Genomic DNA, 26,714 nt, shown 5'->3' with positions numbered 1-26,714 from the left:
TAAAGCAGACAGGAAGCTACCTCTGTTTTTACGCTGAGCATATATTGGTTTTAAATTTTATTGCCTTAGTCTCCCTCCATGCTGTAACCATATATATTCAAACAATAATGGAACAGAAGGATGCCAAATCCTTACCTGTTAGCAAGTAAAATGCAAAAACTAAAAGATAAACATTAAAATCATTACCAAAAAAGGCATGTTGCTGCTGCAATAACTGCTATTTTCCATCATGGTTTGGGAAACAATCAAGACACTTTTATAATGAAACTCAAAACACTTATACTACACTCGAGAGAGCACTATTTATTCTGAGACAGTCAGACGTGATTAAGTCTATTAATAGAGCCAGTTATATACAGTAAATACTTCCTGATATAACTGTATAAGACATATGTCACAAAACAAAATAATCTCCAAGGATATTAATGCTAATTTAAACAGGAAGGTAAGTTTATAATGAATGACAGCAACAACCTGATTCGTCTTCCTCACAAATCTTTTATAACTCCTCAGTGGATTTCACACACAAAGAATGAATCTCACAGTAAGTTTCCACAGAAGTATGTGGATGACAATACAGAACTCACTGTTTTCAAGAGGTAGATACAAGGCTTAATTGGTGCAAAAATGTAGACTTCACTCAAGAGCATGGTCACACTGGATTGCATGTGCAATGACATAACGAAATTGTTTTAACTACCCTGCTGTCTTCTCAGTGACTGCCTGTCAACTCACTGAACGGGGGAATGCTTGCTTAATTAATAGCAATGCTAGTCTAGATGATGGCTTATGCTTTTACTTAAATAGAATAATCTTGCTATAAATCTAGTACAGGGCTTACACTTAAAAATAATGCTTAGCTGGTCAAGAAGGCATGATTCATCCACTCTGGCAGGTGTGAAGAGACAATGAGCTACTGCATATATTACTGGTCTAGCCACTTTCAAAACACACTCCTGCTTGAGTGAAAGTCTTTTACCAGTGAGGTCCTGAGGGTTAAATCCATTGCCCTTTGATATCAACTGACATCACTATTCCTCAGTTTTAAGTGACTGCGCTTTCAGCCATTTCGAAGAGCACTGTGGAATGTGGCAGTGTCCAAGCCCTTCAAAATAAACTTAATTCACATCAATTGCTGCTAAATACACTGTAGGAACTCAAACATATATGAAGGTAGTACACTTTAGTCCATGTTGCAAATGCACTAAAATACCTTTACATAAAGAAGACTGAAATTCCATTGCATGCAAGTCAAACTTGATTAAACAGGTTGGGTAACAGCCTTTCAGAAGGATTCTCCCAGTACGCTCAAACCTCCATAAGGCCACGTGAGCAGCATATCAACAGCAGCATTGATAAAAGATGGCAAAAGGGTGCATGTGTATGTACACACACCCACAAATCCCGCCCCCCCCGCCAAACACACCTCCAAAGCTTTCCCTTCATGTTCAGGATTCCTTGTACAACCAATACAGTTAGTGGGTAAAACGCACCCTACACCTCCTCAAAACAAGCTCACACTACATCAAATCTCACCTCCCACAGAAGCTGTTAAAATAAACAATAAATGCAACAGTAAGGAAGAACACTCAAATCAGCTTTAGGTAAGCCAACCTAGTTTGTCTCTAATGCACCCTTTAGTTAGACAGCAAACTACAATGAAGGGTGAATTCCACTCACCACTTCCCACATCTCCACTCAACTCATATTACTCATCAGAAATGATGAGGAACACAAAATATTCCTCTTTTTCAATTTTTGAGCTCAGTATGAACTGGATAGTGGACTGGTATGACAGTTGATTAACAGAAAGACAAACACTAGAAGACTACTTAACTGCAGGCAACAGGGCTGAAATTCAGTTTCAACTACTATGTTCTCCAGTTTTCATGGCTAGGTAGAGCTAGATAAATCAACTTGTTAGCAAGGGACAAATAGCTTCATTGGAAAGGACAGAAGTTTTACTCCTTAAAAGCATCAAACTTACGTCAACCAACCTGTTGCTAGCCTGTATTTGGAATTTCCACTTGACTGCAATTGATGTGTTGAAATGAGCAGTTTTGTTTCCTAAACTGCTTGTTCAGTAACAGATCAGAAGGTGACAACAGGACAGCTGCCAACCTTAGAGCCAACATACAAAATGATTTTAGTCAAGCTGATCTGGAAGTAATTCCGAACTGAAGAAGAAACAACTTAGAAACTAACTGGATTCCATCAATAAAGTACAGATAAAAGGGCAACCATAGCTACCAAGTCCACCTATGATAATGTGGGTTTTGGCCCTCAATTTTCACACAGGTGATCAGTTTGTAAGAATTTCCAACGACGAGTGCACTGAACTTTGCAGAAAATCCAAGCGAGAAAGCAATAAGGGCAATGACATACATGTGGGTTTTTTTATTTCTGTATGCAATGTAATGTTTAGGCACGTTGCTTGGGACGCCTTCTAAAATAAATCATTGGCCATCGTTTAGAGTATCATTTTGGCTTTAAATACTGGTCAGGAAAACAAATGATGTAAAAAATAAATGAATATTACAGAAACAAAAATGGATTTGCATCTAAAAGTGCAGGAGTATTTTAACCCTTTCACCAGACAATGTGGCAATATACAGTATATTGCTTCTGTTTGTTTGAGAAGGCTGTTGGAATTTTACACTGACATAGAAAATTATAAATTACACAGAATTAGTTTCCATAATCACTATATATATACACAAACCAGCTGTGAAAAAACTGGTTTAGAACATACAAATGAAAGCCTCACACAGATCAGTACAGTGAAATTAACAATTAACATGCTCTGCTGCCAAAATTTGTATTAAAAACACTATTTACTTTTAAAATGCATGTACTGTAATTACATTAGCAGCACGGGCATTTCATTTACTTGACTTGTCTAAAAGGATTATAGCGTTTTAAATACGCAGATTGTTCTGAAATGTTCCATTGTATAATGCTTGGTATTGAAACTAAATCTTGGTGAACTGTTTAAAAGGCAGGTGAACCACTTAAACACAACAAGCCATGTGCACTCCAAATATTCTAGTGTTTCACCTGTAAGGTATTGTTTCAAGCAAACTAGACTTAACAGAACATATGGCTTTACAGTAACATCAATTTGTCAACTAAGCTGTTGCAATAAATACTTAAAATCTCTACCAATAGACTTACATTTTTTGATCTGTTTTGAACAATACAGAAAACAATTACCAATTAAAAAACCTGTTGTAAAATGTTGAACACCAAAAAATTCTTATTTAAATCACTTTTGTAAGCTAAAACAACCAAAATAACATTTATAGGGCATTTCAGTTTCAGAAAAAACATGAATTTTCTTTTTCTTTTTTACAAGGTGAAAAATGTAAGAAAACTGCTAAATACTTTGGTCACACTAATCGTCAAATAGTTATGTCTCAAATACATTAGATTTTTGTATTCACTTTTTTTATAAAACTATTCTTACAGCCATTTTAACTATAGTAACACTACTGTCATTACATGGGTAGCAAGATCTTATTTCACAGGCCCCCCGTTATTTAGAACAATACAATATAAACATACGCAAAAATTATTGGTATTTTTCAATGTGCAATATTTTTACACTTATGAATTTCTGTACAATGTCTTAAAATCTAGAATATAAATGTTGCTGGTCCTGATTCCTTGCGAAATTAGTGCAGCAGTGACTGGCTTCAACAGGGTCTAGATGAAATCCTCAAGAAATACTTAAACACCTGGACATCAGTTCTTCCTCTTCAGCCAAGGTAGCAGACATCACATATCATACAGGGCCATTAACGGATGCCTCTCCTAAATGGGTGTGTTGATCAGTCCTAAGAGGCCAAAAAATGATGTAAGTATACAAGACAGGTTCAAAACAAATTCAGGTAGATACAATAAAAACGAAACTAAAAAGCAATCCCAGATCATGTGTAGCATAACTCATGAACTGAAGAGAGGAAACATGTGCTAATAACATCCTAATCCCATTTATCTTCTGCAGTCCAGCATTTCTGGAGTCTTTATTGCCTAATTAAGCACAGCACTCAATTAACCAAGCACACCACTGAAGTGTTTGATCTTCATTAACAGGGATACAAAGTAATCTCTAGAGAGGAGATATCTCCGAGAGAATCACTAATAAAAAGCACATTTCTGATACTTATCCAAGTCTTATTCTGTAGGGCAAAATGTGATACCAAGAGTATTTAAGGTTGCACTGGAAAGTAAGCAGCTAAGACTAAAAATTGCTTTAGTTACTAATCTAATCTACAAACATCCATTTTACAAACACTTTGAATGTCAGTCCATTAGGACAAAAAGTTCAGGAAGTATGAAGGAAAATAGGGAGTAAACCCACAAAAGTGAAAACAGTAACAGTATATACATTTCTAGATAAAGAAGTTTATTAGTGTAAACATGGGCTCAATTGCTCTGGACTAGCACAAAGATCAAATCAGTGTATGAGAACATTAAAAATATGCAAGCAACAAAGGCAAAAAATTTTAACTTTCATTCAATGCAAGTCTACGGAATACATTTGAAGATTCCCTAAAAGAATGCAAGTAGTGCTTGAAACTACAGAGGAGAAAAGTTACCTGTAACTCCTGTTCTCTGATGGTGGACATCACAGAGAAGCCACTCTGGGGTCCGTGCTCTACATGCACGTGACCAGCAGGAGCCCCCTAGCTAAGTCTTTGGCTGCTAAGCTATAAAAACACTTTTTAAAAAACATATGTACACATTAGAGAAGAGACAGCACTAGACAAAATCAAACACTTTAGAGAAACCTGGAAGGTAAGAAACAAGTGCTGCACGGACAGGAAGCGTGACAGTCTGCATGGCAGTCACGGGTCCATGACAGAATGGGGCTCCTAGCAGAGATTACTCTTGCCAGCCACCAGCCAGAGACCTAGCTAGGGGACGCCTTCCACTAGTCATACATACATGGAGCCCCAAAAGCACAACTGTGTTTGATATTTATACTGTGCTTACGAGGATCTACTGCGACAGCCACCTTTAGAGAAAGTACTGAGCTTTGCTGAAGCCAGCTGGATTCAATGAAAGGAGTTCCTTGAGACTTCCTGCAAGCCAAAAGCAATCCAACAAACTGCTAGCTCTGAGAGCCCTCTGTTGGTTTAGACAGGCATCTTTGCTCAAAAGGCAATCACCTAGTACCCAAAGACTTCTTCCCTATAATTTAATACTTATCAGCATTAAAAAATAGTCTTGATAAAGACAGTACCTCCAGAAGAGGCTGTGAAAGAATTTTCCGGTTTCCCACTTTAAGTATACAGGGTTGGGTTTTTTTTCTGATTAGAATTCACTTCTTGATCAAGTTCAAGATTTATGCAGAGCAGAAAGTTAGTAGAAAGGAGCTAGTTACATACTAGCTCATAAACAAGTCTATAAAAACAGAATCTAAATTTTTCAAACATGCTTACATCTTTTTTTAGTCTGCATACAGTATAATCAGAACATGTAGTAGAGTTCTGCATATCAATTCACTATTCTAACTTGATAACATTGTCACAAAACACAATGTGGATATTTACGACTCCTTGCAAGACAAATACATTTTGATGACTCAAGAGTCTTAGAATCAACAGAAAATATAACTTGCGAGAATTTAATAAAATAGATGCAAGCACACATTTAGACTGAGCTAAACTCAATCTCTTTAGACCAATTCTATTAGAAAAAACAAACAAACTGCTATTTAGAGGATTGAAAGCATCCTTGAATGCAGTTACCTCTGTTCCGGACTGCTGTTAGTAGGCTGAAGAGCTGAAGGGACCTCTTCTGCAACCTCTGTATTCTCTTCTACTACATATTTACAAGAAGGATCCTGCGAGGTAGACAATTTTCCTTCCTCACTTAAAGAAAAATAAGAAAAAAAAAGTTATTTAAATTGTTTACTTTTTAAGTTTACTTATAGGGAATTTCAGGCAACAGGAGAAAACAGACGGGTCTGTATTTCACATGCAAATGGATTTTAAGTTATGGTTGCAACATGAAGGTCAAGCACATGGCTCTAGACTTTACAAACACCTAATGATGCACTGGTGTTTACATCCATTAAAATTTGACTGGATAAAAGGGCAGGAAATACAGTGATTGCAAATAAGATCAGAAAGGAAATAAGGAATGTGTGTGATGCCTGAAGTGTAAAAAATCACAGTCACGATCCTTTACTATACATACCGATAGGATTTCAACACTCTGAAGCCAGAAGTATGCAAAAATGGAAGAAAGTATAAAAGAAATTCAAGATTCCCTCAGAAACTGGCATTAATAAAATCTGTCCATGAAACACATCAGCAGAATTATTACCATCTTACATCTTAAACTCCCTAGTAACTCCACAGTGAATACGATGTATGGGTTACGTGGTACTAAGACTGCAGCCCAATCTATTTCACAAATTTCCTCTTGGAGACAAAAATCAAAGTTTGGTGAAAAAGCAGTACATTCACACTATATAAGACATTACCATGTAACCAGGCAGCCTCAAAAGTCATTAGCAAACAAATCTTCTGTTTTGCCTCAAAACCAAAGCTTTTCTGCCTCTCTATTCCACCCTCTTCCACTGCAGTCACACCATTATGAGTGCACTAAAATAGAAATTTGACCATATATACCTGCAAGAGATAGTTATAAGGTAGCTCTGAAGTAGACACAAACATCAATCTTATACCTCTGTGACAACAAATCTACTTATGCAAAAAGTGCCAATCTCCTCTGCTGGTTTTCCTCCTATTCTCAGAGTTTTCCATGGATCCTTTAAATTTCAGTGAATCCTTCCCTTTCCTCCTTCTACCCGCAGAGCCTGCAAAAATACTGTCTTTTGTATTGCAATCTCTCATCAAATTTCCCCATCTAATCTTCCCATCTCATTTGCCATGATACTCTTTGTATTAATTCCAAACAAAATACCTGTCACCATCACAAGGGGAGTCCTAATTTTTTTATTTTCTAAAGAGGTAGTCTCTTCTAGCATTCTTCCTTCTCATTCTCTATTCTGAACTAAGTTCAAAAATCACATTTTCGTCCTTTGCAGCTTTCCACAAATTAACTACTGTGCTTATAATGCTCCTCCTCCCCTCAGCATTGACTTCAACATCATAAATTTTCTACTGACAGAAATCTAGATGAAGCTGAAGTCTGGAAGCATCCACTTTGCAAGGTAAACAGGCCAGAAAAGGACCTCCTCTCACTACTCTAATTGTCCCTTAATCTAGACTTTTTCCCAGCAAGTTGATTTAAAAAAGAGCCACTTGAGCACTGACTCAGTATGAGGCCACACTTCTCCATCAGAGTAGAACAGTCTCTATACTTTAGACCTCATCTTTGAGCCTCCTTCTACATTTCTTTAACATTTCCTTTCCAAATCAAGATCCCAGAGTCCCCATTGCTAGAAGTTTTCAAGATGCAATTGGACAGAGTGCCAGATAATATTATCTGGGCTCCCTTTCCCACCCAGATAATCTTTCAAGGTCCCTTCTGACCTGGGCAATTTTATAATATTGCCTCCCTTTGCACCTTTATGTCCTTTTAACTATGGTTCAAGCAGATAATTCCATGAAGGTAGGCAGGAACTGCCACCACATACTGCCTCCTTATGTTACTTTTTGCATCAGTATAAGAAGTCACAGAACTTCAAAGTGCACATGTGCTAAAGCAGTTTAAGGAGACGTTTAAAGACACCATGGATAACTAAATCAAATTGAAAACATCTAAGAGTGAAGACCATATAAAAACACTCTCCAAAAGACAGAATAAACTGGAGAGCAGATGCATAATTTACTAAATCAGCAAGGCATGTCACATCAGTCTGCACACTGTCCCAATACTTCTCTAAACTGTTTCGGTTCAATTCCTCTATCAATGCCATTTGATTTATAAGGACTGTGCAGTTAAAAATGCTCCCTCCTCTATACTGAAAAACATCAGAATTTAAGTCAATCAGACAATCAAAGGGATGGAAGCAAGAGTGATTGAAAGCTGCTATGTTTCAAGTTCTATTCATTTTGGATGGTTCAGGAATTATCTACTATCACTAGCAGGACAAAGTAAAATTAATTTAAATGACAGGCAGTGCTAAGGACTAACACTGGAAAAGCTTTTTCTACTGAAATCAACTGAGTTTGATGGTTTTTTTAAGCAACTTCCAAGACATATAGACAATTTCTTTTCAATATTTAAAGCTAGAATAGGGACAGATACTAGGAAGTTATTCTAACAGAATGAGAAGAGGGTTGCAGGCCAAAATGCTAGTAGCATGTTCCAATTTGTTAAGACCAGGGTGGAGGCAGGACATACCAGCTTCAATTAATGAAGGCAAAATTTTTGCAGGTCAGACTGTTTGTAGTCTGTTTCCCTACATAAATATTTGCTACTAAATAAAAAACATTTGATCACTAAATCTAAGATCACAAGATCTTAGTAGATGGGATTAAGTAGACAAAACTGAAATGTGCTTTATTCTCATAAAAGGATCAAAATGTTGATATATATAGAATTTAACCATATTGTAAGACAGTTATTCTTAAATCATGCACTTGGTATCAGAAGACACTAAAATTAAGGAGTTGCTCTTCTGGTTATTCTAGAATTCCATGTGTCATTGTAGCCCAGAACAGATTTAACACCTCGTGCATACCACCAACAGTGATCACCCCAAGTGTCTGACAAGCTGCTCTCAAGAGCAGTGCCTGGCTGGCCTTCCACTACTGTCCTCCATCCTTCTGGATGAGAAGAATGAAATTCCAATCCAAATCTAAGAATTCTGTGCAAAATTTAAAAAGCTTCGTTTTGATGTGCAATGAACCATATGTTAAAAGAACTGCATAGGAAAATTGCACAATAATATGCACCAGGGTCAAAAGCTGATTCAGTCTTCCACTAATAACCTGCCACTGAAACTAAGGCTTGACAAGCGAAGTCGTATGTTACAGTAACTAAGTAGAAGTAAAATTTCAAAACAATTACATTGAATAGTTTCTAGTTAAAGCCTCAGGAATTATCACTTAAAAGAACTCTTTTTAATGACAGTGTTCCATCAACAGTGTCTACTTTACAAGGTGGGAAGACAATAAATAGGTATTGTTACCTTTTGAAAACAGCCGTTTCAGTTTTAGCATCTACAGTTAGGCTCAGTGTCTCCTTCATGCTGCCATTCATGACTGTTTCAGTTACCTTATCTGCATTTTCTACATCATCCTCTCCATCTGAGCTGGCCTCCATAGCAACACTTCCTGGGGCTAGAATTAAAAATAGAAGTAATTTAGTACATGGCTGGTTATGTTTCTATTTCATGAGCAAGCATATAAGCCAATATAACCAGAACAATATTTTTGCAGTTTTGTACACTTCTTGAATTCTTCCTTACAGAGAGAGTCACCTTTTTTTGCAAGTGCCACATAGATATAGATATAGAGAGTGCATAAGTACTACTTACAGATGGCTTAAGAAAAAGCCACAGTCTGTTACTTCTTTTTTCATTTTACAGGCCACTTAGTGATTTAGACTGACAATTACTACAACAAGTTTGCCTAAACAAGACTTAAATAGGATTACAGTGAAGAATTATGTTTCTGTACAGCCAAATTCACGACTCAAGTCCACACAGTTTAAATTTGACACTAAGTTTCTGAGTACAGACAAGCCTTTGGGAAGTCCAGTCTCCGTGAACTTATCTGCACTTCTTGCTCTGTCTGTTAGTGATATACATAAAAAAAGTTCATTAAAATATTTTTGTCCTTTAACCAGTTCATACATGTAGAATAAAAAATTAGTGCGTGCATAATGAACGTGGCTTGGAAAGGAATGAGTAGGAAGGAGAAATCTGAACACACTGAGGCTACAGGCCTGTTGCAACATTGGACAAGACTGGAAGCTACCACTCTTCTTGGGCATCAGCTCAGCTAAGCACTGACACAGATGAGAGGATTCTCTAACAGAACACACTTGGTTTCTGCGAGGCTTTTCTGTTCATGATGTGCAGGCTTTTCAGAGGTAACAGTAACACTGGCTCACACTTTGAATTGGAAACTATTGTAAATAGTTCAGAAATTCTTTGAAAAGTCATTTTCATTACCTGGCAGAACAGCAGCAGAACCAAAAAAGAGGTCTCTGGAAATCTAAAATTTTAAAGTTCAGGAAGATCTTTCTCAGGTACAACTCCTACAATCAAGCATTTGTGAATGCAGTATACTTACTCTCTAGCTGTGTTGCAAGAGCAGTTACATTTGCACTCAAGGGATCACCTGGATCTGTGTTTGTTTCCATTTCCACAGGAGAATTACTTCTTAAGGAATCTTTTGAGCTTCAAATACAGTAAAAAAGCTTTAGAAACATTTCTGAACAGCAGAACAAAGTGTTCTTAAAACAGTATTAGTTCTCTATCAAAGTTCACAATAAAGTTCACTAGACCCCTAGCAAAACCTAAAGACAGCAAGTTCGTAGGAGTTTTGGAAAGACATGCTAAACAGAAGTTCAGTATTGCAAAATCCACCAGGATTGAGTTGAGGATGTTTGATGGTCATTTTATTCTGACTTGTTTGATTTGGTTAGTTTTCTAAATGCACTCTTCAACTTGAAAGATGGTTCTCTGAGACTGCCAATGTAGTCATCATCCACTGCAAAAGTGATTTCACCACTTAATCGTACATGCAGTATAGCTACAAGTTTTTCATTCTGAAGAAACTCAAAAGACAAGATTTGGCCACTTGAAAAACTTCTCACCATTTACAGAATAATGGCTTTTCCATCCCGTAATGTGGCAACACCAAGTCTTCATTTTCTAAACCCTTAATTTGGTTATCAATTTACCCGCCTCAAGCATGAAACAATGCACTGTTTCACACTGAAAAAAAGTCAAACTTTTATATCTGAGCTGTTTTAATGCCCAGAGAGAAAAATCAAAAGCCAGATGTATAAAAGCAAAGTCTTTTGATTCGAGAAGGAATCAGTTCTTGATTGCTAATATTTGGCAACTCAAGATTTACATCTATGTGATTAGGTACATACACAAGACTTGTTACTTTCTGTGTAGAGTTCCATCAAAGACAGAACAGCATTATCTCAAGTGTTCTCAAAATAGTGCAGAACTGCCTAACCTAGTTATTAGAGCTGCACAACTACATGAGTTGCCAAAACAAACAAAAAAACCCAACAGAAAACCCCTAACAAACCAAACAAAAACCCCAACCTATTTGTTTTATAACATCCATAGAACGGAATCATCATAGACATTTTGTGACCTTTACATTCAACAGTTCACGTTCAACCCTTCACTGAGTTCAGTATACACTAAAAAATAAGCAATAAAAAAAATTACAGTCCAAATTTTGGTCAGAAACCAATATTAAAGGACACGAATGTTCATAAAACCCCTTTAAAACAATGACATTAGTATCCACTCATCCTAGAAAAGCCTGCTATGAAGTAGATCATACAAAGATACGCTGTTAGGACACATGGGACCGTTTGGACACTTTCCATACACTTCGTATTCCACCAGAACTTCACCAACACAGGCTTGTGTAGAGATGGACACCCCAAGGAAACCAAACTTACTCTGAATAACTAACTTTCTTACCTCAAAGAGGATGTGAAGTCAGAAAATGAAGCCCAGCCAGTTTCTTTTGCTGGCATAGGTGCTTCAGTACTCCACACACCAGACCCAACAGAATCCAGACTGGCACCATGAGCAGTCTCCATGGGTACATCAAAGTTTGCTGACCAGTTAGGTGCTGAAAAACCACCAAGAAGTTCATTAGGAAAAAAATTTAAATAAAGAACATGAATGCACATATGCCTAACACACTGATTCTCTCTATGCACATTCCAAAAAGAGAAAGCAAAATTCCTAACGAGACTTCAAAGCACATGCAGAAAAATCCTCTATATCCTGTTAAAAAATGGATGTATTCCCTAAAAGGAAAATTCTGCTAGTAAGGCAGAATTTTAAGATCAGTAACTCAGAGTACTCTGCCAAAAAAAGGCTATGTTTATCTGAAGAACAAAACTAATAAATCATACTAGATCACAAGTATAATTCCACTTTATTCTTTAAATTAGCATCAACATTTGTTAACAGTTTTCAGAACTTATTTCTATAATAATAAAAATCTTAAGAGTTTTCATCCCTTTTTCAATTTCTTTAAATTCTCATGCACTAACACCACTGCTAAGTTTCAGAAAAGTTTAAGGCTTTTTACAACTTAAAATATTTATTGGTATTCTAAATTTTGGAGTAACTGTGACTTAATAGCATCTAATTTAGGATAGGTCAATTCAAAATACTTCACCTACCCAAGGGAAACATGTTTTTCATTAACACTTACATACAAAAAAACAGGCTGAAAAGGAAGCTCTGACTAGCAATTAGAAATTCCAACCCAGGCAGATATGGGAGGAGACCCACATGGATCAAAACTTGTTTGACACACAGATGCCAACGACACCAATCTGACAAAAGAAAAGAAAACCCTTAACTTTTCCTTCTATTTTAATTTAATTCCTTACAGTCTAGATAAATACAGGGCTTTTACCTATAGACATTGCCAATGTGAAAACTTTTCAACCAATTACATCAGTTAAGATTTCACATTATAGTCTCCTGATGTGCACCGTTTGTTCGCACATGAAAACAGAACAATGCAAATTCACTTAGCTTCTGTAGGAAGTCTTTTAAAAGAGCATTGTTAGATGAAAAGTTGGTCTGAAAGGCTTCCAGTAAAAATACCATCTTTCAGGTTTGGAGATTAACAACCTATTAGTTTTGCAGGCATTCAACATTTATAAATGAGTACAGTTAGTCCTTCCCTTTCTGATGCTCCTCCTTTTTTTCCCCTCTTGAAGAGTGATAACATGAATTTTAGAAACAAAAAGTAATTCAAGACGTGTAAGGAATTTGAACTTCCCAACATTTGCATGCTCTGTTGTGAGTGGGAAAGACTACTTTAAGACAGTTGGAATAAAAACAGCAAACGAGGAAAATCCTACAAAATCAGTCTGCTAGATCTAACAATTTCCTATAACCAAAGCAGTAGGGAAAAAAGCTACGTACGTTCACTTAAGTCTACTTCCATTTTGTCTTCTGTGTTGGTGTGCGACTCAAACAAGTCTTGTTTCGTTCCATCCTCTTCTTCAGAATCTGTACTTTCTTCACTGTCCGTACTGCCCGAACTTCAAAGACAAAGAGATAGTTTAAATTTTGCTTTTAGTGTCAGACCCTGGGCACTAAGAAATACTGGAGAATTTGAGGCTAAAAAGAATTACAACAACCATTATTTCTGATAGATAACTGAGATATAATTTTTACATATTATTTTTCTCTCAAAAACCCAAGGTTAAAGGTTTTTCACTTGATCAGGTGAAGAGGCTTTCAGCAGATACTGAGGGAGGCTGCAAAGCCTTGAGCTTTGGGGACTAGATGCTCCTTCCCCTCAGTGCATCTTCCTATGTCCACAACCACACTGGTACTGTAGATAAGACAGCAAGGTGTACAAAGGCAGATAGGCTGCCTTGTCCAAGGCAAGAATGGCTGAGCAGGTTTAAAAGCAGAGGGAAAGAATAAGCAGCAGGAAAAAAAAAAAAAAAAAACGAAAAACCCAAAACAACAAACTACAAAAGTTGAAGTGCATCTTCTGCAAATTATGGCTGGAAAATAAAACACTAGAACCATTACCCCATAAAATGGAAATGCTGGACAATCTGTACTAACAGCCAGTCTGAACCAGAGGACAGGTACATTATTACTGCTACTTGGATGAAAAATACATTTCTTACCTGGAACGCCTCTGGGACTCTGGTGTAAAGGCAATATGTTTTTCTTCCCAAATGTCTTCTTCATCAGAGCCACCATCATCAAACTGCTGTATCCGTTCCTTACAGCATGCCTCAAACAAGGCTATATTGCCCTAAATATAGCAAAAGTATAAAATACATATTTATGATTGATCGTTTTACTTACATTAGTAAACATCTTGAAAATATATGACCATTCCGAAGACAATCTTAAACATTTCTCTAAAAGCAGCAGAAAACCAGAATGTCTTAATAATTTAAAGCTTCTCAAAAAAATATTCAGTGCTGCTTGTTTTACTTGGCTACTAACAAGCTGAGTGAACCAAAGAACAGCTAGGAGTTTCCACCATGTTTAAGAATGGGATAGATCAATGACACCAAAGACCTTTCCAGATAACCTGACCACCAAGTATTCCAGCTTTATTTTCTGTAGGTGATGTCATTTCAGCTCAACCAACAAATAATATCTAGCTTTAGAGTCTCTATTCTTACTTTCCTGTCATTAAAATCCCACTGGAAGATTGAAATAGCTTCTAGTCATAAAACACAAGTGTGCAATATGCACAAATTAGATCAAAGCCTGGTCTCAAACTAAGCCATACAAATTAGAAGCAATTCTGCTTAATACTGATCACAAAGAACAATAACAGTGCCTTCCAATTAGAAAATCTCATGATACAGGAATAAGGTAGGGTAATTATTTTCCAACAATTACACATAAAAGGAGTAAATATAACCACCACCAAAACTTTGAGGTCCCACATAAGTTAAAGCCAGTAATTTGTCTGACAGTACTGGAAACACATACTTACACTTTCATTTGTATTGAGGGTAAAGTTGATGTCCGAGACCCGATCAAAAGAAACACTACAAGAAAAAAAGCAGATGTATTCAATAAAACAAGATTTTCTATTATGACATGAAAACATTTCTCTTTGGTTTCTTATTTTCCAATAATCTAAAGACCAAAGACAGTAGTTTCCAACACAAAACAGTCAAATTTCACATGAAGGAGGCCTTGCATTCATGAGATTTTTCTAACTGTAAAATATTTTAAACAAAAGCACAAAACAATGCTACCTCTACGCTACAGTTAACCATAGAGATGCAACAAGTCTAAACAAGCATAACTGAAATTACATACACAAATCTCAAATACAGTACTGTTATGCACTGGAAAAAGCCTAGACCTAAAAAATGCCTAACCTGACTATGGTCTACTATGATACAGCTCAAAGTCCTGCAAATATCTGCATTAGCAGTTCCTACATATTCTAACTGATTTCACCGCTCTATCTAAGGACCTTCTCAATTGGAAGGGACAAAATAAAAAATGTAATACCAAGTTCTGTTTCCTAACAAAAAGGTATTTTTCAACCAATCACTGAAATATTTTTCCAAACATAAGACTACATCTTCACTTATTAAGCTATCAATCACTTTCACTAAAGTAATTAAAAAAACGTCTGACTAAAAATTATGTTAGGCAACCTAAATCTCTAGGGGACGCAAAAAGAAATAGAGGAGGAAAAGATACAAAACATTACCGGACTTGCAGAAGAGCCAATACATTCTTTGCCTAGCCACATACAGCAGTGCATTCAGCAGAGCATGTTACTACTCTTCCTCTAATCTTCAATGCATTACATAGTAAAGAGAAAAGTAAGTGGTCTAAAGGAACCTAAGTTTCAAGTGTGATTGAATTACTATGCAAGCTACCATCTGAATTACTGTGCAACAGTATGCAGGTAACTTAAAGTGTAATTGATTCTTGCACAAAAGGCATAACTTTAAAATAACTTTGTCTACAGCTTAATTCAAGTCATGAGTATATAACAGTGTATCTATCACAAATCTCAAGAGACCTCCTTACACGAACAGTCATCTTTCTACCAACACAAGAGACTTCCAAGGGTATGAACTGAAAGGAATTCCAAATCCTATCCTTGCTAAAATCCACTTGCTTCTGAAAAAGTTAAGGAGTACCCTGAGTTACTTCCTCTACCATTGTATCTTAATCCATAATCTCAGCATATTATGTGGTGTAAGAAAGCAGCAATGCTTCTTAGATGGCACATACAACCTTTAGTTAGCCACCACTTACTCAACATGTCTTACAGAAGAGCACTGAGATTATTATAAAAATACCCTTCTAAAAACCATCTTGAAGTAATGCTTTTTACTCCTATCTGCATGTTCTTGCATCCCAAGCCATGAGGTATTACAACAATCACAACTGACTCTACTATCAGCAAGAACGTCCATTGTTCACTTTTCCCCTTCTGGTATCAGTTTGCTTAGAACTGAAGAAAGATACCAGTCTTTTGGGGGGGTGTTTTTTGTTGTGTGCTGGTTTTTGCTTCGCTTGTTTGGGGTTTTTTTAACCTGACTAAGACTGTTCTCATTTCCTCATCTTTTACCATATTTGTAGAAATAAGTCTTAACTGCCTTGACCTTATAAACAAAGGTAGATTTACAATGTCCTTCCTTACTGTCCCCTAAAGTATTCAGAGACATGTTGTTCCTGTAAATTTTTTCCAGGAAAACTTAAAAGTAGAGATATTCATCTGGTCCAGTACATAGATTCAGCAAGGGAAAAAAAAAAACAATTTGAGACACAGAGAAAGTGAAAATGCCCCAAAGCAATGCCAGGTCAATGCAGAGCCACAGCTTTCAAAAGCAGAGCTATAATTTAGTTTTTTATTCCCAAGCACTGTGTTCTCAATGTTGACACAACTAGGACATCAGAAAGGAAGATAAGCTGTTACTTTCCTCTGTAAACTGTTCAGAGATGCTTCCATCAATGCACATGGATGGTACAAAAAGACAGGACTGACTGGTAACTGCCTCACATCAGTAAATGCTTCTGTTTACCATCAGCAAAACCACAGCCAAAAACACAGTAAGAAAGAAAATTCACAAGACTAGCCAAAGCCAGTATAATGTTATACTCACTTGCCGATGTCATCTTGATCAGCAAACTTCTCATCGTTGAAGCCAAACTGGTCAATAAAATTGGACGTCATTTGTTGCATCTGATAATCAGAAAAGGCCTGGCAACCCCAGGACCAACGACAGTGATATAATGATTCTAATAATATTCTAAAATCTATTTGCCCATTTTGCTCCAAAGAAATAAAAGTCTATCTAAATTAAACATAAAAGGACAGGAGAAGGATTTGTCTTAACCTTTAAATTTTGAATGGCAACATCAACTACAACTCTTCTTACATTTACTGACTTGAAAACCAGTCAAATAGTAGCTTTCAATAAAAAAGTTAAATCTGTAGTTTAATCATATTAATCAGCACCTTTCCAAATGCACCCCGAAGAAAGAGTGAAACAACACAGCATACTCTATAAAAGAAAAAGCTGTCTTTGTTCAAAATAACATGAAGTTATAAGTAGCAAGAACCCAAAAAGTAGATTATATATAGATACTAAAGCACAGTTCCTTATTTATCATGTAGTTCACTAGCAGTATTAGTCTCAGGCACACATACCAGCAGCACCTATTAAATATCTAGAAGACCTAAACCACTGAATATTTTCCATCTCAGTGCAGCGTCACTGACACAACCATACACTTTTTTTTTTAAATAAAGATGACAGTGTCAACTGCCAAGAGATGGGAATATACACATTAAGGTACATGAGGCCATCTTCTCCTATCCATAACAATAGTTTTTGTCTCTTATTTCCCAGGACTATAAATTACAAATTACCACACATTCTCTAGGGACTTTTCATAATGTTATTTCCATGTGTAAAGTCAGTCAATGCTAAGATATTCTAGGGAATAAAGCTGTCATGTCATCGTTCTTGGTTTTTTGCCCCAGTAGCTGAAGGGACACAGTATGGTGGCAAAGTTGAATACAGTGAATATAAAAATAAAACAAAAGAACAGTCAAAAACCCCAAGTTTAGATTAAGGCATTATGAAAACTGAAGGAAAAAGAAAATATATATAAAAGGAGGAGGTATACAGCAAGACAAACTTGAAAGAAGCAGCACTGGACCATCTGCATTTCTCCAGTTTAACTACCTGGAACTGCTGGGATTGCCTAGGCACAGCAGGTCACTAAGGGGATGCATGAAAAGCACAGAGATATTAGAAGATCTTACTTTCTCACTAAAGCTGCTACAGATAGCACCCAACTTATCAAGTTTTTATTCAGGTGCACCTTACATGTACAAAAGCACTTAATTAAATAAAAATGCATCAGATTTTAAAGCTTGAGCCACCACCCACAATTCAAACTTAGACAAGCAATTACTTATTATAAAAACTATAGAAGATGCATACAATACTAAAGCCAGTCCTAGACTAGGTAGTTGCCACACAGCTGTCAGTGTGAGCTGAAAGATTTATTAGTAACCCAGCCAAGGAATGCGTTCCACCTAAGGGATCTATTGGCAATCTTGTGCCACGTGGCTCCCACTCTTTCACCATCAGTGAAAGAATTCAAAGAGATGCATATTATGTGTTCGATAAGACACAGTTGTGTGCACGCACACGTCATTTATCTTAAACTTTCTAGATTTATATTTGCTGGCAAGATTCCTTTGCTTTTTTAAAAACATCTTAATTTACTTGTACAGAAAGAGCAACTTAAACTGTTAAAAGAATTCAACTCACCTGCTGCAAGGAAGAATCCTGTGAGAAGCCAGTTTCTTTAAAGTCGATTTCATCATCGCTGGAGGAGTGGATGTGGCAGGTAGTGACCTGCACAAAGAAAGGGGGTCACTTGGACAGCGTATGACAGACACTCAGCTACACTCACACCATCTGGTTGAATCTTCAGTTTCGTATCAAAACAAGAAACTCAACTATTGATTTTTACTAACTGTAATACCACATAAAACAGACCCTGAAATATCTCCATGGCATTATCACATACATGAAGCCAAAGATTCTGACTACTTCAAAATGACTATTTAACATAAAAAAGCCAGTCTTACAGCTGACAGTTATCTAAAACTAAATGAGACAAAGCTTGAACCTTGTCTTCGGAGTTGATGCCACAGTAGCCACTGTTTTAAACAACAGTAATGAAAGAAAATGTCATATCATCAAAAAAAAAATATAACTAGTGGGAATAGTTTGTTCGGTGACACTGCTAGTTAAGCAACATGTTCTTAGAAGTACTCATTTTCAATCAGAACAGCACTCCAAAAGTAGTTTTAGGCTGGGACAGCAATTAACTGAAGTAACAGTAGCAGCAGCTGACCTTTAAGACACACTTCTATGAGGGATAACTAGTAAAAAGCAAATCTACAGAAGACAAAGTTTATACTGCACTATAATAAACTGCATTATTTTTCACACTCCTAGAATTTCACACTACAGATTCTTAAGTGATGTCAGGTGGCTCACGGATTCTTCTTTTTTTTTTAAATATAAGCCTATTCAAAAAAGATAATACAAGTCTATTCAAAGGGAGTACTGAAACACATATAAAGCTTCATACGAGACAAGTCTGTATACTTCAAGGCACTTATATGGCATTCCATACCATGACATGAGCTGCCCTAGATACTGCCACCCTCATGTGGAACATTTTGAGAGGACAAAAGTTAATACACCTATCCCTTCTACAATTGCAACTTGTTGTGGAAAAAAGACACTCAAATCCAAGTAAGAAGCTGTTTATTTAGTATTAGCTACTACTAATGAACATTTTAATCTCCAGTAAAAATCTTGCCCTTACTGCTGTAAAAGAACCAAGCTCAGGACTCTTGGCTAGACAGTACTTTCTCCTCAAAAATCTCCCTTTGGCAATCAAGGGGACGTAAGAGGTTAGATCATAGAATCATAGAATGCTAAGGGTTGAATGGACCTTAAAGATCATTTGGTCCCAACTCCCCTGACAGGTTATTTATTGAAGAATAAATATGAAAAGAAACTAACATTACTCCACTCTAATAACTAAATGGTAGAATGATGCCAAGGAAAGGAGTGGGAATGTTCACTTGCAAAGTGCAGCACGTAACTCTTAGAGCTCCTCACTGTTCAGCCCAGTCACTTTGTAACACTAACACAGCACCAGTACTTCCCACAAATAATTCATTCTTATGCATGACTTTTTTTGCTTCATTTCCTGGTAACACTGAGAAGGATTTCCTTAAGTGAAAGGAACTACATGGCAATTCTTAAGGCAAACATGAACAGTTTGTCCTGGAGACTGTTACTTTTAGGCTTGGGTAGGTATATTTTCCTCACCTAGTCTTTAGGTATACCTCAGAAACTTTCAGTACCATGAGTAATACTGGAAGGATGCCACAGAGACACATGGAAAGTTACACAAAGTCTCTAGTACAAACCTAGCATTACAAGCTGTATATCATTCCTTACTGTACCAGCATCATTAATGCACCTTGTCTAAATTGAAAATCAACATTTACTCTATATTTGTTTAATCTTCAGCTAGGTAAGTGTAAGTAGGAAAGCCTAGGGAAATACTGCTACCTTCTACCAGAAGGACAATTAGCACTGAAAAAACAAAAGTAAACTTCCTGTAAATTCTGCAAAGTGTTTTGGAGAAACTCAGAGACAGTTCTGCATGCTCACTTCTAAGTCTGCAATTACTGTTGTTACAGAAAATGTAACAAGAACTTGTCTGAAAGACAGTAAAACCTAAAGAGGGAGAAAGGGAGTAAAACTGATAAAGTGTTGATAGATTTACAATATAACAACTGAAAAAGAATAGTTTCATGACTGCAGAAGCAGTTCATTATACATGGAACCCCAGAAGACATACCTTGTTCCATTATGGTAAAATAGCTCTCGCTAATCACCAAGTAACTGAAGCACTGAGTACTCACAAGATCAGTTATTTCCAGAGCATTCACACAGCCAACTCAGTGACATATTTTTTAGTTAACCTTACACTATAAGGGTATGTCAGAGCATTGTAAATTCAGTAAGTTGACTGAAGATCAAGTTTAACAGTAAATCAAAGTTCTATCATTCAGGTCAGGAATCAGTGTCTGATATATTTTGCTCAACGTCTTGCTAAGCACAGAAAAACTCTCAACCAAGTAAATAAGTCTACTCATCTACCCAACAATAAGTATAAGGCTAATTCATAGAAAATTAAAAAATGTGTGCTTAAGATCTTGCTCTGGGGACATTGAAAAATCTGCACTTTACATCAAGTGTATGATTTTTCAGGTATAAACATTAGTTCTGCTAAGTTGCTGTTTGAACCTGGAAAGGATATTTTCATCAACTTGCAGAAGAGCTTGAACACTCAGACATACCAAATTGTCCAGGTTTATTTGTCTATGGACAAACCCATAGAGACCAAATCACAGATCGAAAGTATGGGGGACAGTAGGGAACAGTATGACTGGGAAGAAATACTGTGGAACTGTGCTTTCAGGATACACTAAAAGAGTAACCATACTTAAATTTCACTCGGCCACACAATAAGCTGAGTTTTCTATGAGATGTGTCTTTTTATATCTCCTACACATTGTACTGTCCATTACTGATTATCTTTGAACTAAATGCTAACCCTATGTTCACGGGAATCAATCACACAAGCAGAAACAAAGCCTGACTTCAGAAATTCCAAGACCAAGTTTTCCAGATGGCATTTCAGACAAAAGAAATTGTTTTAATGCTTTGTATTTCTATTATACTGAAAATTGTGGAGTTTGGAGATAAGTTTTCAATTAAGTTTTACTGTTGTTACACCAAGTACATCTAAGTAAATTATTACATATCTAAAGAGCTCATTAGTGTTATTTATTGTAAGTCAGCCTAAAATTCTTCTTCACATCATCCTTCTCTTGGTCTTGACCAAGTAGTTTCCAACCAGAGGAAAAATAACAATAATCTACAAGCACTGTGCACTTCTTCGCATTCACAGGATCAAGAAAAATTGCTTTATGTACATCATTTGGTCCTGTCCACAAGTGGCACAGTTTCAGATGAATTTTCTATTGCTTCTACTGAGACCTGTTAGCATTATGCTCCAGTTACTATATTGAAATAGCAAATATAACAAACTATTAGTTTTATAGCCCAATTAATTTAGGACCAGCACAAGTTAATTAATGAAGGCACATGGAATGCACTGCATTCCTGGAGAAGTCAGGTATATTAAAATTCAAGAACTGATCTGTTGACATTGGAAACAGCCTCTGCTTATTAGTGTCCAAGTGACTACCCTTAAACTGTATCTTTAACATGACTACACAAAACCTCTTCATACTTCTACTTAAGTTCAGCACTTTTCTTTCGATGGAAGGGTATGGACAGATTGCTCCAGGATCAATATGATCAGGCAAATGTCGGATTTATTAGGAGAAAGACAGATTATATAGTGCTCATGACGCTCAGCTTCTTGTTCACACAACATTGGTTACATAAGGAAAACATGCTCTGCTGTTCCCTGCTAATTGGACCACAACAGGTGGTCATAGGAGATGAGAAAACTTTATTCATTTGCCAAAAACTCCTCCTTGGCATCTTGGTACAAGGCCTGCAGCCATATTAGTGGCGTAGCATTTTTTACTACCTGCACCCAGCCATGCCAGGGGAGAAATCACAGAAATGCAACAGAAACTGCTCACACAATTTCTGACCTACAACACTTTTCTAAAAGTGTAATCACTACAGCTGCATGCAGAAGGAACGTGGCAGGTGCACAGGAGTATGCAAAGCTATGTGACTTCAGCAAAGTCAGTAACACATGCAGTGGAACACAGGTAGTATTTTCCCATTAAACTTACATAAGGTCATTTACATCCTGTAGATAAAGCAATTAACACTAGCTCCTACACTTTTAGTTTGTACTCTTCAAGCAGACAGGAGCTTTCAAGGACACTAACTTGAAGCTGTAAAGAAGTCCTCATTCTTGGAGATTGTCAGGGATCAGCTATTACAAAGTAAACTTCTGCATTATTCCCATACAAAATATTAATGATATGGCTTTAGTTGAAAAGTATACTAAAGAATTATCAGTTCCATAGCTCAGCAACTAGATAGATTTCTCATAAGTACATAGTATTTTGGAAGACTGACCATGCTGTTGACAAAAAGAAACTGAAGCCCAAGTAAAGTAGCAGCAATTTTCCTACTTTATCCATCACTACTTACCAGGTCCACTGTATTCCTCTTGTTAGTTTCTCCTAAAGAGCTTGTGCAGAATGTCTCCCATCGCTCTCTGACATCTTCTGGAAGCTCTAGCCCAGGAAACAAAAAAACCCAAACCAATTTGATACTATCAACAATGAAGCAACACTTAATTTTCAAATGTTTTCTTCCGCTCTACCAAAAATACTGGTAAGAACAGATACATCCTCATAAATCCATAAAGATTACTCCACCTAGTAAACAAGTCCAAATCAAGCAGGTCAGCATCTCTTTGCATCTATTTCAGGGAGCTTTGATACCATTTGAAAAAAAAAAAACCAAACTTAAGCATATGCTTCAGGACAGCTGGTTTTAAATTGAATGTTTCAGAAGTAATCAATCTTTTCTTATTTTATCCAATAGTTACCTTTTAATTTAAGTTTGATTAATTTCCTCAGCACTTGATAATGAAAGCTATGAAAATAAATGTCAGAGCATTAATCAATACCTTTAATGAGCTGCTGGACTAGTGTACTGTTTGGCCCCTTATCTGTACTATGCACAATGCAGTTTGCTATCCTTGTCAGGTGACCCATGTAGCCATGCCGTCTTCCTCCTTCAGCCCTGCAAGAGACAAAAGGAATTCAACTGCCCACACTCAGAGCAACTGTGCTGCTATATTCTGTTATAAAACACTCTACCAGAGTCAAGATGCCACACATGACTAATAGCACAGGTGTTCTTAAGCTAAAGAGTTGCATTTTAAAACCAAAGGTTCACAAAAATACTCAAGAATTTAAGGTATCAACTGGTGTCACTACCCTGAGCCAGTTTAAGATACTTAACAAGCACGTAAAGTACCAAGAAGGAAATGCAAATACTTCAATATTTGTGTGTGTATGTAGAAAGAAAAATGTACAGCATTATCAAAATAATGACAAAATTAGCAACAGATCCACAGTTTTTAGGAAATTTCTGTTGCTGAGAGTATTTTGCAAAACCACAGTACACCAAACATTCCCTCAGAGCTTTGAGCCCATGATCAAAAGGGAAAAGAATTCTTATGTGTGCTTTAGTATTTCAGAGCTTCTTAACATTACATTGAGCATATCAATTTAAGTTAGGACCATTGCTATCCTGAAATTTAGGAACAACATTTACATGTTTACCAAAGATAAAATTACAAAGCTATTTGAATATTTATTTATGACAGAACAGGAATTACCAGATGCTAGAACAGTGCTCTGAATACCTATTATCAGTTGGAACCATTCTACATCTGACCAAATAGCGATAATGAGAGGTCCAACTTGAACTAATTTTATAGCATTTAGCTGCAAGGCAACCAGACTTCTGCTGCATCAGTTTAAAGTTTTGTGTTTTAAACAAAAACCAAGACAGACCCACCCAACTGGCTAGACAAACCTCCCATGAACTTGACTGAAACCTTTATAAGGTGACGGCAGTTCAGGAGTAGCTTATGTTATGCAAACACAAATCACATGATTTGATTTCCCACCATCACCTAACACATGAGATAATTGAAATTATGTCAATGCAAAATATCATGAATCAAACTATTACACTGTTTACAGGAACACCTTGAGAGAGATTCTTGTCTTTTTCCCTTGACTACTTAGGTAACAAACACATTCAAAACAAGCAGCACATGACGATGGCAAAGGTTATAATTTCTAATAAAGGATATGCCACAAAGACTGTTTGTATTTGACAAACTGGACTGATTTGTCATTGCCTAACCAAAAAGTCTGGAATACAATTGTATCTTCTGTTACTACATGCTTACTTGTAGTAACAGAATCAAACAACTTTTTACTACATCAGATTTTTACCAGTAGAAAGAATCTAATTGCTGATGAAGTTGGCAGTTCTCTATAACCTCAGGAGAATCGATATAAAATAGAAGACATTAGGGAGAGCATGTCTCCTACAGTTACTTAAAGTCACATTGCTTTTTTTTCTACCCTCCTCTTCACCATTCTTATTTCCAGGTCAGTTACATTAGCCATATATTTACTATCTGATTCACATAAGATAGGAACAGGAATGTTTTGGAAAGTGGAACTGTCTCAAATAACACACTAGTAAACCTGCAGCACTATCCTAGTTAGCTAATTCAGTATGTTGACAAGTCAGAACTAACATCTACTGTTCAGTATCTCCCGAGCCGAACTTATGAGCCTTCAGAGAACTGTTTTACCACCTCAGGTGATGACTTGAGATTTTTTCACCTGCTATAAGAAGTGTTTCAGACAACATTAGCTACTTGAAACTTATATCCTTTTCAATGCATACTTTTAGAAGGTATTCCATTGCTTAGGACTTGGCTTTTACTACTTAGGCATCTGAATGCTGTCCAGTATGTCATATCATAAATAATTCTCAATTGCTTACTCGGGAAGTATTTCCTGTCCTCTCAAAAGTTACAATATGTTTCTGCACTTGAACATGGGTAAACTTTAAAGATCATAGCAATATCTTATACATGACAAGAATGACAACTATTGCATTCTCAGATGGTCAGACAGAAAAGTATTAGAATGCTACAGAAAGTATGAGAGAAAGCTTTAATTCAAATACAAACATGTAAGTCATTTCAGAACTGGCCAGATCACTTCTGAATTGGTTATACCTTCATTTCACAATTCAAGTCTTATGTAGACAATTGCAGGGAATGAGAAAACTAATTACTCACTGTTTCTTTTCATTCATCTCCCACGCTTCAAGTATTCTTTCTATTAATTGGCACTTAAGGAAGAGCTGTCAAAAAAGCAAAATATGCTTAGTAACAGTAAAATAGAACACTATTATGCATTTACAGTTGATACTAAAGTCCAAAAGACAACTAAATTTATACTTCCATTAGAAGATTTAAAGTTCAGAAGCAACAGTCAGACCGCAGACAGAAACCTAAAAGCTAAACCCATAGTATTTCTACTCCTCTCTGTAAGTGCTGAGTTGTAGTAGCACAAAGCTATTGAAATAACTACTTTAATTCTTAAAAATAGGAGGAATTTCAAGGAAAATAAATAGTTGCAGCTCTGCACATGTGCTCACTTTGGGGCAGCAAAAAATCTACTCTATGGCAGTTTCAGGTTTGACACCCTGAACTGATATTTTAAGTAAAAACAGAAAGATATTCTTGTTTGCTCTATACACAAAATAAAACTGGAGTATATTTATGTAAAAGTAGCTGCTACAATAGCCTGGAAACAGGAAAATTCAAGAGACTCACAAAAAACACAACTTACATGTTTCAGTAAGAGATTGTCCCCAGTGGAATCCTGATCTGTAATTGTGCCATTGTCCGTGCTTTCAAGAGGACTTGCAAGAATCAATGCAATACAGATTTCTACTTGAGTGTGCAGAAAGTTATTCCATGTATACTTAAAAAACATGTCCTGAAAAACAAATTCACCAAGGTTTATACAAATCAAGATCTTTTCATTAAACATAACCGATTGTCTCACCCCACCAAATCATATGAAATGACTACACCGGAAAAAATTCTTTAAGTCCTACACTAAGTATTATTACCCAAGAAAAAATGTTACCTACAAAAACATTAATTCTTGTGCTTGCCATTATCTAAAACCAAGGGATACTATACCAGACCAGAACAAGAACTCAGCTGTAATGGGATTTATTGCAGGTGTCACCAGTAATGCACTTTCAGACTACAAAGACTGGGACAAATGATGCACCACACTTACACTGCTTCTGCTAGCTACAGGCCAAAAAATCCCAGAGTCAGAAGGGTAATTTATGACCTTAGGAGTCCTTGACAGATT

General features: G+C 36.5%; 1 protein-coding gene across 12 annotated transcripts in view; it reads right to left on the bottom strand.

Annotated features, from left to right (window-relative positions):
• Positions 1–2,368: 2,368 nt before the first annotated feature.
• The window catches only part of PPP6R3 (protein phosphatase 6 regulatory subunit 3), a 54,157-nt gene continuing 29,811 nt past the window's right edge, over positions 2,369–26,714 (bottom strand). For 3 of the 12 annotated variants that reach the window (XM_064657712.1, XM_064657713.1, XM_064657709.1), the window contains 15 exons: positions 26,175–26,324; positions 25,619–25,683; positions 23,411–23,526; positions 22,927–23,012; positions 18,457–18,543; positions 16,774–16,871; positions 14,631–14,685; positions 13,801–13,931; positions 13,079–13,197; positions 11,606–11,759; positions 10,224–10,330; positions 9,116–9,266; positions 6,208–6,225; positions 5,757–5,879; positions 2,369–3,836 (listed from right to left, as the gene is read on the bottom strand). In XM_064657712.1, the coding sequence (XP_064513782.1) occupies positions 3,785–3,836; positions 5,757–5,879; positions 6,208–6,225; positions 9,116–9,266; positions 10,224–10,330; positions 11,606–11,759; positions 13,079–13,197; positions 13,801–13,931; positions 14,631–14,685; positions 16,774–16,871; positions 18,457–18,543; positions 22,927–23,012; positions 23,411–23,526; positions 25,619–25,683; positions 26,175–26,324 (1,512 nt within the window). In that variant the 3' untranslated portion in view covers positions 2,369–3,784. Of the gene's footprint in view, positions 3,837–5,756; positions 5,880–6,207; positions 6,226–9,115; positions 9,267–10,223; positions 10,331–11,605; positions 11,760–12,353; positions 12,478–13,078; positions 13,198–13,800; positions 13,932–14,630; positions 14,686–16,773; positions 16,872–18,456; positions 18,544–22,926; positions 23,013–23,410; positions 23,527–25,618; positions 25,684–26,174; positions 26,325–26,714 lie in introns of those variants that run through there. The other 9 variants (XM_064657714.1, XM_064657715.1, XM_064657718.1 and 6 more) reach the window with 7 other exon arrangements.

The sequence above is a fragment of the Pseudopipra pipra genome, chromosome 6, assembly GCF_036250125.1.
Source record: "Pseudopipra pipra isolate bDixPip1 chromosome 6, bDixPip1.hap1, whole genome shotgun sequence".
NCBI lineage: Eukaryota > Metazoa > Chordata > Aves > Passeriformes > Pipridae > Pseudopipra > Pseudopipra pipra.
Note: the sequence above shows the minus strand (reverse complement) of the source record. Positions and strands in the feature narration are given on the sequence as shown.